The sequence below is a fragment of the Chiloscyllium plagiosum genome, unplaced genomic scaffold (assembly GCF_037043375.1).
Source record: "Chiloscyllium plagiosum isolate Xiang-an unplaced genomic scaffold, Cpla_swu_hap1 HiC_scaffold_42, whole genome shotgun sequence".
NCBI classification, from domain to species: domain Eukaryota; kingdom Metazoa; phylum Chordata; class Chondrichthyes; order Orectolobiformes; family Hemiscylliidae; genus Chiloscyllium; species Chiloscyllium plagiosum.
The window spans coordinates 47,855,839-47,875,359 of NW_028270180.1; the positions used below are offsets into that span (position 1 = coordinate 47,855,839).

At 41.4% G+C, this 19,521-nt stretch overlaps 1 gene segment (V, D, J or C); it reads right to left on the bottom strand.

Annotated features, from left to right (window-relative positions):
• Window positions 1-356: 356 nt before the first annotated feature.
• Window positions 357-19,250, bottom strand: LOC148137757 (Ig heavy chain C region-like). The segment is given in 7 exon segments: window positions 357-783; window positions 1,239-1,547; window positions 3,490-3,795; window positions 6,885-7,190; window positions 17,465-17,505; window positions 18,718-19,036; window positions 19,164-19,250. Coding segments are annotated over 7 exon segments (1,722 nt in total).
• Window positions 19,251-19,521: the final 271 nt, after the last annotated feature.

Here is a 19,521-nt window from a genome sequence, read left to right on the forward strand (position 1 = left end):
TGGTGCAATTTGGCAGTTTAAAACTGACATGAATTTTGTAAGAATGTCAAATGGGGGGAATCAAAAACACAAAGTTCAAAACTCGTGCCCTACCCTTGACATAAAATGGACATTGTCAGATTTTGTCACAGAGGGATTTAGGATGAATAAGGTACTTGGTGGAATCCTGCAATGAGTGAGATTTACTCTGTCTCTGACCCAGGGTGTATCTGAGCAGAGAACATTAACTGCACAAGACACTCGTCCTAGACCTGTTAATAATCCACTTTAACTACACAGATGCAATGTAAGTCAGAGTGAGAAACAACTAATTCAGTATTTAACTCACAACTGGAGGAAAAAAAACACTTCATTACTTCTGTTGAATTATTAAATGCAACTTTGAGATTTTTTATTGACATGAATTAACAGTGTCCATCAGTGCAAGTGAAATGTTTACAAAACTCGGTTTACCGCTGGATTTATCGACTGTTCTGTTGATGATCTTCAATGGAATCGCTTCATGTCCCACCACACAGGAGTAAGAAGCACCGCTGGCCCACTCCTCCGCTGTAATGGACAACAGGCTGTAGATGAAGAAGGAGGTGTTGTCACTCTCCGCCATCACCTCGGTGTTCTTGTAGTTACTGGGATTCACCGGCTTGTCATTGTTTGTCCACTTGACGAAGATCTCTCGGGGGGAGAAACCTCTCACTAAACAGATGAGGGAGAGAAACCTCTGAGCGGAGATTTCTTCTGTTGGTGGCAGGAGGACCGACACTGATGGCTCCAGCGGATTAATCACTGCAGAATATTTGGACAAATATGAATCAATCAAAAAAATCCTGAACCAATATCAAAATTTCACTAAATATTAAAATACGCCATGTTTAATTTGGGATTTATTCACTTTCGTTTTTTAAAGGAGCAGTATGGTACACATACTGTTCAGTAAAAAAAAAGGAAAGTTTAATGTGAAAGTTGCCTCCATGTTTCAGCCCACAACGAGGACATTCTGGCAATTTGTCATTGCTGATGGTGACATCACAACCCAGGCTTCTTCCCACCTTATGTGACTTAATCAGAATACAATATCCTTTGGTCCATCTTTTTCTGAATCAGCTACCTAGCTATCCTGCCTTCAGATGCATCGTTAATGCTCCCAACGGTGTTGGTTCATTTCCAATCAAAGCCTGCCATTGATGTAACTGGATCTGGATTACCCATGGGATCCTTTGTGCTTTAATCTCACCGCTCACCTTTCTCCTTGTGGATGGAGTCTCTCAGCGGAGTCGGTAGATTCTGATGGTACACCACACATTCAAAAGTAACGCCACTCAGCCAGGCTTCAGTAGAAATGTCTAATTTGCTGATCACGCTGTCGGGATTCTGTCCAGGCTGCTCAGCAATTTCCGATTTCAGAGGCTTCTTTTCTTGTCTCCAGGTGACATTGACTCCAGAAGGAAGATTGGACACAACGCAGGTTAATGTCACCGTCGCCTCCAGTAAGACTTGTTCTACTGGTGGTGGGAGGATTTTAACGGTGTTAGGGTGGCACTCGGTATCTTCTATGAAACAAAAATCAAAGTCAATGAAAAATGTCCATTTCTGATACAAACAGCCAATCTTCAGATTACTCCTTCACAGGGTGAAGACACCACCTTCAAAATGGCAACTCCAACTATTGCTGAAACGATGCTTACTATTGTTGATGTATTTTGATCTGTGAAACATTTGTGATTACCTATAACATATCCTGTGTAATTATTCCGAAAGAACACTGGCTTTGTAACAAGTGAAACCGTGAAAAAAGTAAAATCATCAAAGATACCATCATGTAACCCATGGAATGACCTTTCTTTCAGAGTTTGTCTCTCACTTAAGACCATCTATTGATACTTGTGACAAGAGTAATCTGAATATAATGAGTTCATTTCCATGTTCATAACCTTTAGGTGCAAGTGCTGCTGGTCACACTGACTGCCAAATCAAATCCCAAATTTTGGACAGATTATAATAAATAATAATTATTCTCTTTGCAGAGTTCTAAAGTGTTACAGAAGCAGTGAACAGCCATGGAAATTCTGTTCATTATATTTAACATGATTAAAAATACTTTGCGTTATTGGTGTAATGTCATTCTCTAATTTATGTCATTGTTCCTCGTGGGCTGTGTTTGGAATAGATCTGAAAACAAGACATTGAGTACAGCATTGGATATCGAGAAGGACACCCATCTCCTTAAGTCTTTCCCTCCATTCAGTTAGTTCATAACTGGTCTGTACTTTCACTTTATTTACCCAGCTGCATTTTTTAATTTCTTCATAGAGCAGGAGAGAAAATAAACAAACAAAAGCGTCTTAAATTAATCTACAAACGCGATGGAAATGTCACTAATTTTATAGACATCCACTACTCACTGTGTAAACATCGCCACCCCAAAGCAGGCTAAATCAGCCTGTCTCGAGATCCTAGTTCATTCATCCCTATTGTAGCATTCCCACCAGAATTTATTCTCCTGCCTCATCCACTAATTACAGAGAGCATCTTAAAGAAGCTCAGTGAGATCACGTTTATCCCAGTTCATCAAATGTGATACCCACTTGGTCTGTGGTCTGATCCCATAAATGAAGTTAAAGAGCTCAGTACCAGATAAAAATCGATGTCGTACAATGTCCAATAAACAGGTCATTCCTGAGCAGGGAATGAAGCATTGAACGCATTTTGATTTATTTTCAAGTAAGGGTCACTGCATATTTTAACCACGTCAATTTAATAGAGGATCAGAATAAGGCTGTTCGGCCAATCCAGAGTTTAGATCAGAATGATGCTGGAAAAGCACAGCAGGTCAGGCAGCATCCAACGAGCAGGAAAATCGACATTTCGGGCTAAAGCCATTCTTCTGCCTTCTCCCCGTACTAAACAAGAGCCGATCTATCTCCGGCTTGAATACACACAATGGCCTGGCCTCCACAGCCCTCTGCAGCAACATGTTCCACAGACTCATCACCCTCTGGTTGAAGAAATTCCTACCATCTCAATTCTAAACGGTGCCCCTTTGACCCTGAGACTGTGCTCTTGGGTCCTAGTCTCGCCTACCAGTCAAACACCTATTCCACATTCACTCGACCTCAGTCTTTCAGTATTTTCTATGTTTCAATCAGATATCTCTCCAATATCCCCCTCCACCCCAAACTTATCCTTGAAGCAGCTACCAGGCAAGGATGTAGCACTCTGAATGCCTCTCCCAGCATGGTCAGGCAACAAACTATTTAACAAAGCTCACTGTCTATATATCTATCTTCAACAGAGAGGAAACATGCTTTTCTGACTTGCCAAAAGGTTGAATTATGAGCAATGCTAACGTAACACTCAAACTGAAATGAGATACGTGGCATGTTGGGAAATGAGAAGCTGTACCGTGCTGTTTACTCCGCCTGATAAATTAGTGTGTTTGATTCACATCAGAGTTCAGAGTGATTTGTAGCTCTCTCAGTGTGTGTCTCTTACCCTGGAGTGCGGTGATGTTTTTACTTTGAGTGTTCTCTCCATGAGTGACCTGGCAGGTATAGACCGCACTGTTATACCATTCACCATCAGGGACCATCAGCCGACTCGTCACCGAGAAGTTCCCGTTCGCCTCACACACGGGAGACGTGAAGAAGCCAGAATCCAAGGGTCGGCCATTTTTCAACCAACTCACGGAGATTGACTTCGGATGGAACTCGATGATTGAACAGACGACGGTTGCAAGCTTTCTGCTTGCGATTTCTTCACTGGAGCTCACAGTTAGGAGAAGAGTTGGTGGGAGAATGTCTGGACCGTTAGGAAACACATCACATACATTATCCGATGAATTTCATAACAAATACAATCAGTTCTCATATATCAAGGTTTCTTGTGCTTAATGGATACAAGAATCATAATTGTGCAGAGTGCTGGAGAAGCTGGGATCCACACAGAAAGACCAGCAGGACAATGTGAAAGGCTAAACTTAGAGGACACAGAAAGGGAGTCAAGGAGGCACAGAAACTATAGGCCGGTAACATCAGAAGGGAGATAGCAACATTGGATGGTATTCGTTTTAATGACAGAGTCTGATGAACAAGGCAGACGAATTACTGGCATAAATGAAGAAATGGTGTCGTTGCTATCACGGAGACATATTGAGAGCCGGGCAGGAGTGGCTATTCAATATTCCAGCATTTCGTGCCTTCAGGCGAGACAGGGAGAGATGGAAAATGATGGGGGCGGGGGTGTGCGGTACTGAATAAAGCTTCTGTCGCAATTCTGACAAGAGTATTTTAGGCTGTAAAGAGAAATGAAATCATGGATACCTCCTCAAACAAAGGCAAATGGACAGTACTCCAAAACCAAAATACAACAAACATAACTACTGGGAGAGCACGATAGACCTTACTATTGGTCCAAAATACCAAGTGCAAATACATGGGCAAATTTCAGAGACATGTAAATTAAATAGGGGAATGAGAAAAGAGGTTTTTAACTTCCTCAGCATAGGCTTGGATATTCATTTTGTCAAAAGTTTAGAGGGAGCACAATTCTAAAAATGCCCCCAGGAGAATGTTTGAACAAAGTATGTGTTTAATACAGAGAATTTTAATCCAGATCTTGCAAGAGAGGGGTGAACCGGAACTTAACTTTTAGGAATGAAGTCGACCCAGTGGGTAAAACACCAATGGTGGAGCACTTTGCAGACAGTGATCGTAAATCAGTTGGATTTCAGATTGTACTGCAAAGGAATAGAAATTGGCCCAAAGTTCTGAAAAGGGGAAGGACAGTTTTAGTAAGATCAGGTTATGATTTGACCAGAGTGGACTGGAAGCTGACACTAATTGGTAAATCTGAGTCAGAGCAGTGTGACACATTTAAGAAAGAGATAGGAAAATCACAGGGAGGGCATTTCCCAGGAAGCCACTGCGTGGTACCAAGAATGCAGCGGGCTCTGGACACCAAAGGGCATGGAGGGGGAGATAAAGAGAAACAAGGGAGGCTTCCGGTCGAGACTGAAATCTCAAAACAATAGAAACTAATATGGAGTACAGAACGTGCAAGGGGGAGTTTGAAAGACAAAGGAATTAGAAGAGCAAAAGGGACCATGAGAAAATAATAGCAATCAAAATAAAGGAAAATGTTTTTTAAAGTTACAGACTCATTCATAATAAAAGAATTATTCGGGAAACAGTAATGCCCATTAAGTGTTATTATTGGAGTGGAGCCGGAGGATTTGGTTGTGGTCAAAACGAATGTGTTGTGTCAGTGTTCACTAGTAAGAGGGACAGTGTGGGGACAGAAATCATGGAGGGGTGTTGTGATGTACTTTCAGAAATTAGGACACATGACGTGATGTTCTGTGTTGTCTTGCTGAATGAAAAGTGGTTATATTTCCAGGGCAGATGAAAAGTATACCAAGCGGTTGAGCGATGCAAAGGATGAAATAGTTGGGTTGCTGACAATAATTTAGAATTCCTGTCTGGCCACAGCAGTGGCCGAGTGAGTGTAGATCAGCCAACGTTGTACTGTTATGCAGGACGAAGGAAGGGATAAATAATGAAACCACAGATCTGTCAAGCTAGTCTCAGTGGTAAGGAAACTATTGAGAAGTGAAATTAGTCTTCATTTGCAAGATAAATCAACAAGTTTCAGCACGGTTTTATTGAGAGGAAGTCACCTGTAACAACTTGATAGTAGTTTTCATAGAGATAACTCGATGTCCAAATGATAGCAATAATCAGAGTCAATGGGATCCGAGTTAATTTGACAGATTGGATCTAGAACTGGCTGAGTGATGGAGCAGGGGTTAATAGTCATCGGGTGTCTGCGTGACTGGAAATCTATGTCTCCTGGTGTTCTGTAGGGATTGGTGTTGATTTCCGTGCTATTTCTCTTACATACCAATGATTGAGATTCAAATTTAGGAGGATTAACCAGTGAATTCACAGATGAAATGAAAACTGTCATGTTGGTAAGTCATGAGCATAATGGCTTTAGATTGCAGGAGGATATAAAAGGGTTGGTTGTATGTGAAGAGAAAAGTTGCAAATGGAAATTATTCTGAATAAATGTAAGGTGACGTAAATCGGCAGAAGAATCTGTGAGGTATGACGTTTTGAATGGTGGAACCCTGAAAAGGCCTGAGGATCTTTGGTGCATGTACCCACCGATCCCCTATAGTACTGTGTCGTCTGGATAAAGAGGCTAAGAAGGTGGGAGGATATTTGCTTTTATTAGCCTAGACATTGACAATGAATAGTGGTGAGATGATACTGGAACTTAATAAAACACTGGTTAGGCCATACCGAAGCGTTGTGTGCATGTTATGGACGGAATGTGATTACACTGAAGGCAGTATTGATGAGATTTGCCAGGGTCTTGCCTGGGTTGGAGGGTTTTAGTTATGAAACTAGTTTAGAGAGACAGGGGTTTTCCTTGGAGCAGAGGAGAATTAGGGAGAAGATTACCATGATGTCTAGAATTATTTTAGGCATAGGACAGGATAAACTGGATGAAACCTTTCCCCTTGATGGAGAGATCAATGCCTCAGGGGCACAGGGTGAAGGTAAGGCCAGGAGGTTCCAAGTGGATCTCAGGGGAAAACAAAATCAAACAGAGGGTGGTGTTAGCCTGGAGCTCAGCACCTATAAGTCATGTAGAGACTGAGCCCCTCATTATAAGTATGAAGTATCCTTGCAAGGGCAAGTCACACAAGGCTGGCACATGAGACTGGAATAGTTAGGTGGCTGTTATTGATAGGCGTGAATTGGATGGATCAAAGGGCCTTTTTCCTGTGCTGTATAAGGTGATTCTGTGAAAACGGTTATAAATAATGCCTTATTCATGTTAATCACAGATGATCTGTTTATCTCAGTTCCTACAACACGTACCTGGACATGGCATTTCTTTGCTCTTGTGTGTCCCGCTGTGTTGAACCTCACAGTAGATTTTGCTGGGGCAATCTACCGCTGACTCGGGCAGGGTTAACTGGCTGCTCAGGGTGTAGGTTCCCTTCTTGTTTCTCACTGATGGGTAAGTCTTCAATCCAGTCGTGATTAGCTCCCCACCTTTCTTCCAGGTTACCTTGGTGACATCAGGGGAATAGTCCATCGCCAAACAACCAAAGATCACAGAACCGGTGTTGTACTCCTGACAGGAGGAGACCAGGCCATAAAGCGTGGGGGGAGATGGTGTCTCTACAACAGAATGACCAATTGAGCATGTTAGTTTCTGTTAATTTGACCTTATCAGTTACTCAAATGTATCCTCAGCTGTAAACTTTTGCCAGTATGCTCCCGCTGAAGTCGACAGCATAACTGGGGTTTATTTTTGTTTCCTACCAGTTGCTGATCATGATCATTGGTTCCCTCTTTAGAAACATGTCCTCGACCTTGACCATTGCCATATAATTTCGGAAGAAGAACATCCTGATCCCACCCCAGTAACTGTTTGAAGATCTCACCAACTGACACTTTCACTGGATTGCTGTGAAGAGCAGAGAAGTTTCACAAACTACAAACCAAGGAAATGCAGATTCATTGAAATTCTACAGTGTGTGCAAACAGGCCATTTGGCCCAACAAGTCCACACCCACCCTCTGAAAAGTAACGCATCCAGACCCATTCCCCTATCATATTATGCTACAGTTAACCCTGACTAATGCACCTAACCTCCCCATCACTGAACACAACATTTGCAATTCCCCTAACTTGCACATCTTTGGACTGTGGGAGGAAACGCACACAGACGTGGGGAGAAAGTGCCAACTCCAACAGACAGTCACCCGAGGCTGGAATGGAACCCGAGTCCCGAGCACTGTGAGGCAGCAGCACTAACCACGGAACCAGCGTGCTGCCCCACGAGGTGCCGTGCTGCTGGAAATACCCAACAGCTGGCAGTACCCCCGGAGAGAAGTCAGAGTGAATCATAGAACATAGAACATTACAGCGCAGTACAGGCCCTTCGGCCCTCGATGTTGCGCTGCCCTGTCATACTAATCTGAAGCCCATCCCACCTACACTATCCGATGTACGTCCATATGTTAGCCCAATGACGACTTAAACGTACTTAAACTTGGCGAATCCACTACCGTTGCAGGCAAAGCATTCCATACCCTTATTACTCAATGAGTAAAGAAACTACCTCTGACATCTGTCTTATACCTATCTCCCCTCACTTTAAAGTTGTGTCCCCTCGTGTTTGCCGTCCCCATACTTGGAAATCAGGTCCAGTGAGCCTTCCTCACTTATCAATGCAAGGCAGAATGTTCTCTCTGGGAGGAAGGTCACTGCAGCAGCAGCACAGGCAGGAGCTGAGCACTGGGACGGGGAGGATGGCTGTCACGGCTGAACTCATGCCAATTGTCTGGAAGTTGAAACATCTCATTTACAATTCTCTGAATTCTGGAGGCCTCTGAAAAATGGAGGACCATTAAGGTTCAGAGACTTTGGAGTGTTACAGCTGAGTATTTACGTAAATATGATTTGAGAAATGAACAAGTAATCTTTAACTTTAATAACTATCAAACTGACACACAGTTCACCACCAAACCTCATGTCTCAGACTAACCACTGCACTTATTCTGTCTAGACCTAAATTCCCACTCACATTGACAAACCCTACCCTGCTATACACCCATTCATGCCGGGAACACACAACCCCTATCACACGAAACACATCCAAGGCAATCCATATTGGTAGTGTAGCTGAGCAGAGAGATCTCGGTGTCCATGTACATAGATCCCTAAAAGTTGCCAGCCAGTTTGATAGAGTTGTTAAGAAGGCATACTTTGTGTTGGCTTTCATCGATAGAGGGAATGAGTTTCAGAACCACGAGGTTAGGCTGCGGCTGTACAAAACTCTGGTGTGGCTGCACTTGGGAGTATTGTGTACTGTTCTGGTCACCACATTATAGGGAGAATGTGGAAGCTTTGGAAGAGTTCAGAGGAGGTTTACCAGGATGTTGTTTGGTATGGTGGGAAGGTTTAATGAGGAAAGGATGAGGGTCTTGAGGCTGTTTTTATTTGAGAGAAGAAGGTTGAGAGGTTACTTAATTGAGACATAAAAGATAAACAGAGGGTGGACAGTGAAAGTCTTTTCCCTTGAATAGTGATGGCTAGCAGGAGAGGACATAGATGACAGATGTCAGAGGTTGTTTCTTTACTCAGAGAGTAGTAGGGCCATGGAACACACTGCCTGCAACAATAGTACACTCACCAACTTTAAGGGCATTGAAAAGGTCATTGGATAAACATATGGATGAAAATGGAATCGTGTAGGATAGATAGGCTTCAGAATGGTTCCACAGGCCAGCGCAACATTGAGGGCTGAAGGGCCTGTACTGCACTGTAATGTTCTATATTCTATATTGCAGATGGACATATGATCTCAATTCCTTTCACTCATTTACACTCCTGCCGCCCTGCACCTGGCCCATGGTGAATCTGGCCCTGACAGGACCTGGCACCATCATTTTCACAACCTCTGACAAAAGCCCACTACCCAAGACATGACCTCAGCCCTTGATCACTGACCTCTCACCTTACCCAAGTCAACCTGTGCACATTGCATCCCAGCTCCTTTCACATCTGTGCTTTACCACCCACCATTTTGCCAGACTCCGAGCTTTGCATTTCGACAACACGTCCCCCTGTCACTTCATTACAGTGACCTTCCACCCCCGAAACATCCTGGCACTCTGCCCACCTCTACACTAACCAGCCTGGCACACTGCCCACCTCTACACTAACCAGCCTGGCACTCTGCCCACCTCTACACTAACTAGCCTGGCATCCTGCTCACCTCTCCATAAACCAGCCTGGCAAAGACAGACCTCCTGCATTTCAGCTCAAACTACCCCTCACCAACCAAGCACAATTCGACCAAATTATCCTGTGACCATTACCATTTACCTTGATGCCACCTTGCCAGACAGAGTGCATGCAAGCTTACCCAGCAGCCAGCCAACACCTCACAGCCTACCAGCCCAAACTCTCCCACATGCCCAATCTAGCCCCTCACTTACTCACCACCTTCCAATTTTGAGCCTACTCCACCATAAAGTCAGTGAGTCATAAATTCGTACAGCACAGAAACAGTTCCTTTGGTCCAGCTCATCCATGCTGACCAGAGTTCCCAAATTAAACTAATTCCACTTGCCTGCCTTTGGCCCATATCCATCCCGACCTATCCAGTTCCTGGAGCTGTTCAAATGTCTTCTAAATGTTGGACCTATCTCTGCATTTACCACTTCCTCTGGCAGTTCATTCCAATGTTTTGGACAGTTACAACATGAAGCCCCCAACTCCTGCACTCAGTGCTCTGACCAATGAAGGTACATGTGCCAAACGCCTTCAGCACACTAGCTACTTGAGACAACGCTTTCAAGAATCTTTGAATCTGAACCCTCAGGGTCCTCAGTGTTCAATATCACTACCCAGTGCCTTACCATGAACTCTGTAAGACTCTATGAGTCTGGACCCTCAGGGCGCTGTGTTCAACATCACTACCCAGTGCCCTACCATTAACTCTGTAAGTTGTGACCTGATTTGACTTCTCAAAAAGCAACACGTCGTATTCATTTAAATTACACTCAATCTGCCACTCCTCAGCCCATTGGCCCAGCTGATCAAGATCTCATTGTACGTTTAGATAACTTTCACTGCCAATTATACCACCAATGTTGGTGTTACGTGCAAACTTACAAACCATGTCCCATTCAATGTTTTCATGGCTTTCAACCAATATTGTACCCTGTTTGCCTTTCTCCCACATATCCGGAGCATTTTTTTAAGGATTGAAGGAATCTATCTCCTTCTTGAAATCATTTAATGTTTAGTCCTCAATCAATTTCTGTGGTGGAGAATTCCAAAGCTTCACCATTCTTTTGCTGAACAGTAAACAATCAGGTTCAATGTTATCGGTGTGTTGGGAAGACTGGTGAGCAGCGAGATTCATGATGATCCCATGAATGGAATAGCATTCTAGAGGGGCCGAGGGACCTTCTTCAGCTTCCAGTTTGCATGCTGACATGTCCCTTCAGCAGCATGTTCCAAAGCTGTGATCCTTGAGGATAAGGGCGCACATGCATGTAAATGCTTCAACTGAAAGCTCTCCTCCAAATTAGACTTCAACTTGACTCTCAACTATTTCTCTGCCGTTTCCTCTTCCTCAATCACAGCCATGGGGCCCACTTCCTAACAGCGCTGTGAATGTGCTAATACCACACAAACTTCAGCAATTCAAATAGACTGATGATAACTGGTTTCTCAAGGCGATATAAAAAGTCGGACACTTCCACACCTGTCTAGAGATTCAAACAACCACTGGAAGAATTGAAAATTATTTGAGGCACGTGGTTTCATTTTGTGTGATTTGACTGTGTTTTCACTGAATGAACAGAGCTATTTCTTAACCATACAATAGGAAGGAAGCTTCCCGCATTTTTAGCAAGGCAATCACACTTTATATTTCTTTATTCCAGGGAAGTATAGTGTCAAATTAATGAAATATGGTGATTGGGATGTTTCAATTGGAAATTGTCAGAGATTGAAAGTTTACTTTCATGAGCAATTAATTCCAGCCTCATTGTGTCACAGTACTCACAGGAATGTCTTTCAGAAATGGTGTCTCTCTTTGTTACGGGCAGTCGAATCAGTAAATCTGGGATAGTTTTTACTTGTTAATCAAAGGTGTTAAAGAGTTTTAGCCAAAGGGAGACCTGTGGATTTAGCTCACAGATGCTCCATGATCGAAGTAAGTGCTGGAACAGCTCGAGGGGCTGAGTGCCCTCCTCTTGCTCCGATCTTCCTCTCATTGTGTCATTCGTTAAGCTAGCACTGGCGGTGAACACTTTTTATTAAAATATTTCAACAAAGTAATTGTTTCACACATGCTTTAAAAAAAAACCTTCAGTTGATTATTTGGAACGGGATCATTGACATCCTCTATCTGAGTGATCAAAATAACTTCCACCCAATTACAGCAGCCACTGCGCTCTGGAGTGTGTTGTTACTTCATAATAGTTTCTTGTGAAACTACAGCTCGAGATCAGGGCGCTCCAATTCAATGATTCTCTGATATTTAATATCTCTGAACATTCGCAATTTGTTCAAATGCATCTTTTCTCTGAAGAACGTGATTTATCGAACAGAACTTTTTTCAATGAAACAACAAACTTTAAATGCTAGAAAACCAAAATAAAGACAGAAATTTCTGAAGAAACTCAGCAGGTCTAGCAGCTCCTGGGGAGAGAAGGCAAGGTTAACCTTTCGCATCCAGAGACCCCCGCCCCCCTCTTCACCAAATTGTTTTCATGTTTTTGGCACAAGAGCTCACACCTGTTGAGATAAACAGTGATTACGTTGGCTTGACTCCTGTTGGAAAAAGAATTCTTAGCAGAGGTACTGGATGGTCTGAGATAGCAATTGAAGACCAACTGAAAAGCTATCACCATCTGCAGCAAGTGTTGAATTTAGCGGAACTCCCACCGTACTGAACAATCAAATTCAGCTCCAGCACTGGTTTAATATAAAGTAAACCAGCCTAAGCCTAATCTCATCAAATATGCTTCGAAAATGATTCATTCTGGATTAGTTATAAATGATATTGTTAGAACAGTAAATCAAAAGCTGGGATTTCTTTGAGCACTTACTCCATTAACCCCATCTAGCAATGCCCAAAAGCTTGTGAACAAATATTGATCTGGAAAAAGCTGCTAACCACCAAATTTCTGTTTAATATCTAAGAGACACAAGTCAGGACTGCGATTGAATAGATTTCATTGGCCTCTGTGAGTGGAATTCCAACAAACACCCAAACATGTCAATCTGCTTTCTTGCACTGAAGTAACCTGATAAGAGATTGTGTTACATACCTCTCTAACAGGTTGTAAGTGAACACAGGCCACCTGGCACAGAATCAGGGACTCTAATACAACATCACAACAGACCTGAACACAATGAGCTTGACACTATCACGGAGAACACAGCCCACCTGTTTTGACAGTACATAAACCATGTTAGTTATTATCACCTTCCAACAACCAGGGATTGTTCCAGAATGTTTGTACAATGAAAGTAACATTTCAACATTTATCCAAGAATGCTTTGACAGCAGCTCCAAATTGTTCAAACTCTATGGTAACTACAGCGGAATAAATCTAGGAATTGCATTGCCATCAATTCACTGTCACTAGATTCCAACCTAGAACTCCCTTCCTCTTTCCCCTGTGAATGTTGCTGCACCAGACGGTCGACTTAGTTTGGAAAAGATTAAAATGTTTTGAAGTGTAATATGACCGTTGCCAGTGACATTAAAAGCTGATAATAGGTTTTCAAATAATAAGATGCAAAAAAATTCTGATTCTACATTGTGCCACGGAATATGTCCTGCATAACTGAGGCACAAAGAAAATATACAGCATATTTCCCTCTGCCTAGCTCAGTCAAATATCTCTTGTTGCCAACAACCAATTTCAAAACTCTTGCTATCTGCCTTTTGTTCCTGAAACGTTCGTTCTGATTGGAACAACTTAGTCAGGGCTCTCAATTCTGGGGCACCTAATCGAATATTGTATTTCTGGCAGATAAAAGTGGTTTTGAAGCGCGAGATGAAATTGAACTGTCTGAGATTCAGGTATCCGAACAGGACAATCTACAAATGGTCAGGACCATTGCCAAGTTAGTCAGACATAGCACTGAAACAAACTGCACAACAGACTTAATCCTAGAGGATACATTGCTCAACTCCTCACGTCAAATATATTCACTGTAATTGAACATTCATCAGAGGAACTAACCAGAGGATTAATGTGAACAAGACTGTGTTCACAATGAACATAAATAACCACTGAGTTAATAAACTTAATAAGTCATTGTATTTAACAAAATTATTGAGGTGGGAAATATCACCAATTAAAGCACAGATCCTGAGGAAATGGATTATTCTCGAAATTATTTTTACATATTCTTAAAACGTTCCTTGAACTGTGGAGATTTTGCATGCACTGCATAAAGTCAATACTGCATTCCAGTGTGGAAAGCATTTCTGTTGAAGGAATTAGGGCAAGGTCATTTTCTTGTTAACTGCTTTTAATGAACGAAAATGTTTAAAAAGGTATGAATTGAAAACATGCTTCTGTCTGGAGTTGCCCGCTTTAGCGGATGTCGAAGTAAATGTGGACACTGCTGCCTCACAGATCCAGGTACCCAGTCTCGGTTCCAGCCTCGGGTGGCTGCCTATGTGTAGTTTACACAATCTCCCCTGTGTCTGTGTGGGTTTCCTCCCACAATCCAAAGATGTGCATGTCAGGTGAACTGGTCATGCTGTATCATCCATTGTGTTAGGTGCATTAGTCAGGGGTAAATATAGGGTAGGGGAATGGGTCTGGGTGAGTTTCTCTTCAGAGGGTCGGTGTCGACTTGTTGGGCTAAATGGCCCGATACATACTGCAGGAAATCTAATCTAAATGATTGTCACACTTAACCAATGTGAGCAGATTCCTTCCGATCGCTACATTGCAATAAATCGGTCAAGTATATTAACTAAAATAAATATTACTCTCTTTTCAGTGTCTGAATAAACAATGTGCTCTGTTATCCTCTAGTTCATGTCTTCTGCAAATTTGTGAACTCTGCATGTGTCTGAACACATCGATGTAAAATGAATTCTCTGCGTTTGCAGCAAGCACTCCCATGGTTTTAAAAGTAGGGCTCCTACAGTATAGAAACAGGCCATTTGGCCCAACAATTCCACACTGACCCTCTGAACAGTAAGTAGCCCACCCAGACCCATTCCCCCTAATGTATATTTACCCCTGACTAATGCACCCTAACCTACACATCCCTGAACACTGTGTGCAATTTAGCACAGCCAATCACCTGACCTGCACATCTTTTGGACTGTGGGAGGAAACCAGAGCGCCCGAAGGAAACCCACGCAGACACAGGGAGAATGTGCAAACTCCACACAGGCAGTCACCCGAGGGTGGGATCGAATTTGGGACCCTGGCACTGTGAGGCAGCAGTGCCAACCACTGAGGCACCATGCTGCCCTGCGAGTTCATGAGTGGATTATTTTAATTAATTCGAAATTTGGCCTTGGTCACATAATTCACTATAGCAGTTGTTTCGAAATAATGACTCCTCAGTTGATATTTTGTTGGAAAATGTAACTATTTATTTAAAATGCACAGATTGGGAACACCTAAAGCACTGTGCAGATTAAATAATTCAGTTAATGTTTTATTTTATCCTGTAAATCCAGTTTAATCAGGGACATAACAATTAATTAACTCAAGTTACGTGTGAAACTGATCAAAGCAGTGAAACTGACCTGTTCTTCATAGAATTGAGCAGAATTTTCAAATGGTCTTTGCCAATGATCTTTTCCAGCCAGAAAAATATGTATGTAGTGTACAGCGGAATTGAAAGGTGTTTCTTGATCAATTATAACACAGTCATGGCATTTTTGCTCAAGAGCAAGAACTATTAGAATATTACACTTTTGAAATTCTATTTATATTTCTCTATGACTTGTAAACTGTCCAAAGACAGACCTTGTGATTGAACTAGATAGTGGAGTTCTGAATGTGGATTGTAAAGCATGGATTAGATTAATCCTTAATTATTACTTTTAAGTAAAAATGGCGCCCAAAGGTATCTGTTTTCCCTTCATTTCTAAAACCTTTGCGATTTGTCTTTCACTTAATAATAGGCTTTATGAAATTTCACCTCGCATGCTGATTTCATTGAATGAGGAACCTGGAGCGGTTCACTGTCACCAACCATGTTAACATTGCAAAAACAATGGAGAAACCAGAAACGGTTTCCCAAATATAACATATTTAATGTTACCCAAGCACAGTCCCTCCTCAACAGATCAACGATCACCAGATAACAACATGGTGTGTTTGCAGCAGAACTAGCTCTGCAAACATTTTCAACAGAACCAAGAACATGATGTAACCTCACAAAAAAAAACTAAATTGAAGTCTAACAAACCTGCTCAGAATCCAGGTAACTAATGATTAAATTGAATAGAAATAACAAGTCATAACAGCAGCCTTGTTTGTGAGGGGACTTAACACTTAAAGCTGTAACATTTCTGGCAACAATTCAATTTATTTCCAACCTGTACACCCTTCCTGATCGTGACAATCTTGTGCAGCACACAGTAGAGCGGTTGAAGGCATATATTGATTAATCACTTCATGGTCAAAACAAAATTACTGAATGGACAAATATTACCACATTATAATTTTAAGTTCGTTTCAATTACATAATCTGACCAATTCTGCAGTTTCAGATTTTAGTCCCAAATTTTATTTTGAATAAGACTACTCAAAATAAAATTCAGTTAGTTTACAATTAGAACTGAGTTTTTTTTTAAAGTCAATGCTTTAGAAACTCGTTTTTTTTCATTTCTCACACTTCCGGGTTTCTGCCTTAAGTTGTTTTTCAGACCGTTACAAATGGATGTAATGTTTTCAATCAAGCAGAGAAAAATGTGTCATATAAGTTTAACAAATGCAGAAATGATTCATGAAAAACCAAAGAACTTCACAAATATTGGTAATGAAAAGTAATCCAGAGAGTCAATCTCCTCACCAGAAAGAAAACACCGATTACAGAAAGCATGAAAACGCTGATCAATTTCACAAACTGAATAAGATCCAATCAACTCAATTCAACAGAATCAAGGAAAATAAAATCAGAATCCAATCAACTCAAAACAACAGATTTGAATGAAACATAATCAGAATCCAAACAATTCAATTCAACAGAATCAAATAAAACAATTTCAAAAGCCAATCAACACAATTCAACAAAACCAAGTAAAAACAAAGTCAGAATCCAATCAACACATTTCAAACCGAACCAACTAAAACAAAGCCAAAATCCAATCAACTCAATTCAACAGAATCAAGTAAAACAAACTCAAAATCTAATCAACAGAATGCAATATAGCACCGCAAGAAAATTTTATGACAGTTTCTAACCTGCTTGTCATCAACTAATTAACAAAATAAATGAGAAAATATAATCAGGGTAAGAACATATATTCACGAAGTGAATAATGATATTTTAGCATATTTTAATCATGTTTAGTAATATCTCGAACATCTTTGATTTCTTAGCGTTTGTTGATGATAATAAAACTCACAGTCAGGGTGTCACTGACATTAACCATTATTTATAGCTGACTGATTAAGAGACATTAGGTGTTTCAAGTAACCCAGCCACACAGAATGCCCATCTGATCAAAAAAAAGCGATACAACGAGCAACTGACACCATTATCCCCATTGTAACTATTTGCTGAGCCTTAACTGAAGTCCGTAATCAGTCTGAACAAAAATCAATCCGAACCAAACCAAACTCAGCACAGAATCTGAGTTTCATTTAAATCAGAAATTCGTTCCATGAATAGAAAGTTTTTAAAAAGTCACTAAGAAAGTTCAAGGGTCTTACCTGAAGTCACTGTCACCATGGTCCCTTGGCCCCAGTAATCAAGATAGTCACAGTGTTACATTCTCTGGACTGGGTCACACAATAACTAGCTCTGCATAAAACAAATCAAAAATCTACCATCATTTTAAATTTTCAGAACCACAGGCAAAATAAAGTCATGATAAATCTTCATCACATAATTGCGCTAGTGAATTCTGATCATTCTTGATTAATGTTAATACTGTTTTATACTTCACAGAATAACACATGAGCTGATTCTCAAAATCCCCAACTGGTGTATCGATAATTACCCAAACACTTTCACAAATTAAATAGTGATACTGGCATTAAACCGCACAGAACTAATACTGCACTGCAAGTTAAGACGGTTTGTAGAAGTAATCACTGACTAGTTTCAAACAATGGAGGCTGAATAGGTTTTTGTATTGGTCATAATTGCAGTGTCACTCCAGCTATATCACTGTGAGACACGTTGTGTCAAATACTATGACAGACTGTAAACTGTAAAATGCAGAGAATTTCTTCACTTCCTAGAAAGCAGTGATTCAGACTCCTCTAAAAATGATTCAGTGTGTTATTCCAGCTTTTACGATCCATTGTATTTTGAAAGCTTGGAATACTTTTCCAGGTTTGGTCTGCATTGAACTTGACAATCAACACGAAGAAGGTAGAAAAATTTATACATTTGTACAAACTAGCACTACTGGATTGCGTTTAAATTGCATCTCACATTATTTCTCGCTCCTGCCATGGTAGTAATCACCAATTTGAGATAAACACTTGTCAGTGTTTTTTGTATGAGGATGTCGCTGTGCACAACACTGTGACCCACTGTAGTATCACAATGATGTAAACCAGTACACTCATTCTCTGTTCTTTACACGAGGTCTCAATTTTCATTTGAAAGAACCATTTAGTTCTGATCATGTTTAGAATTGATGCCATAGTTGACATAACAATGAGCAGTGATTTCCTGAGCTGTCAGATATATTAAAACGAACATTTTGTCCGAGCATTTAATTGATGGAAGTGTTAGCAGTACATATGACATGCCCAAAACATTGTCCCATTGTGTCACCAGTTTGCTAGTTTAAATGGTACATTTCCTCTTTGATAGTTTTGTAAGAGGCAGCCTGAGGTCTGCTTCAGATTGCAGTTGGTATAATTGCATTTAAAACTCGTACTGACCGTCAGTTTATGATGGAATTGACAAAATGTTCCCTCGAGCTGTTTTTGAATGGGTCCAGCCCTGGTTCCTCTCGCTGTGGTCTCTTGCACAGTAATAGATGGCGGTGTCTTCGATCTTCAGGTTCCCCATGTCCAACGCGAAAATGTTGTTTGAAGTGTCTTTGGACGCAGTAAATCGACCCTTAATCGCTGGTGCATAGTTACTGCTGGATGAACTATAGTAGTACAGCAGCCACTCTCGACCCTGTCCGGGAACCTGTCGGACCCAACTCATGGTGTAGCTGCCAAGATCGAACCCGCTGGTTTTACAGGTCAGTTTCAGGCTGCCTGCGGGACGGCCAGTCTCTGCCTCTGGCTGGGTCAAAACAACCTCCGACTGGGCACCTTTAAAAAAGAAAACAAATAAACTATGAGCATTAAGCTGGTGAAATTATGGCTGAGTCTTTTACATTCCTGCCGTAGACTAACATTGAGACAGTAACAAAGAGAGACTTGAACAACAAACACTCACATGATAAGAAAGTCAGTAACAAACTGAGAAAAAGTGTCGACACAATCATTCTGATAACTTGTGGGAAGCGGTTCTGCGAAGATCTTTCTAAACATATCCGACCCAGGAGTGTTGAATTACGGTCCAGTGCCCAGGATTTATACGGCCATCGGAAGGGGCAGGCTTACAGCTTCAGCATGTTGGTTTCCTGCTGGAGGCTCAGACTGGATCCTGGTATCAGCTTGCACAGCCCGAACACATTGGATCATGTCTTTACATGAGGTTCTGCTTAAACATGGACACATACGCATCTTGGGATATTTCTTTTGCTGAATAGCTTCTTTGGAAGTAAATTTGAGTGGCTTCAGGTCTGTTTCAC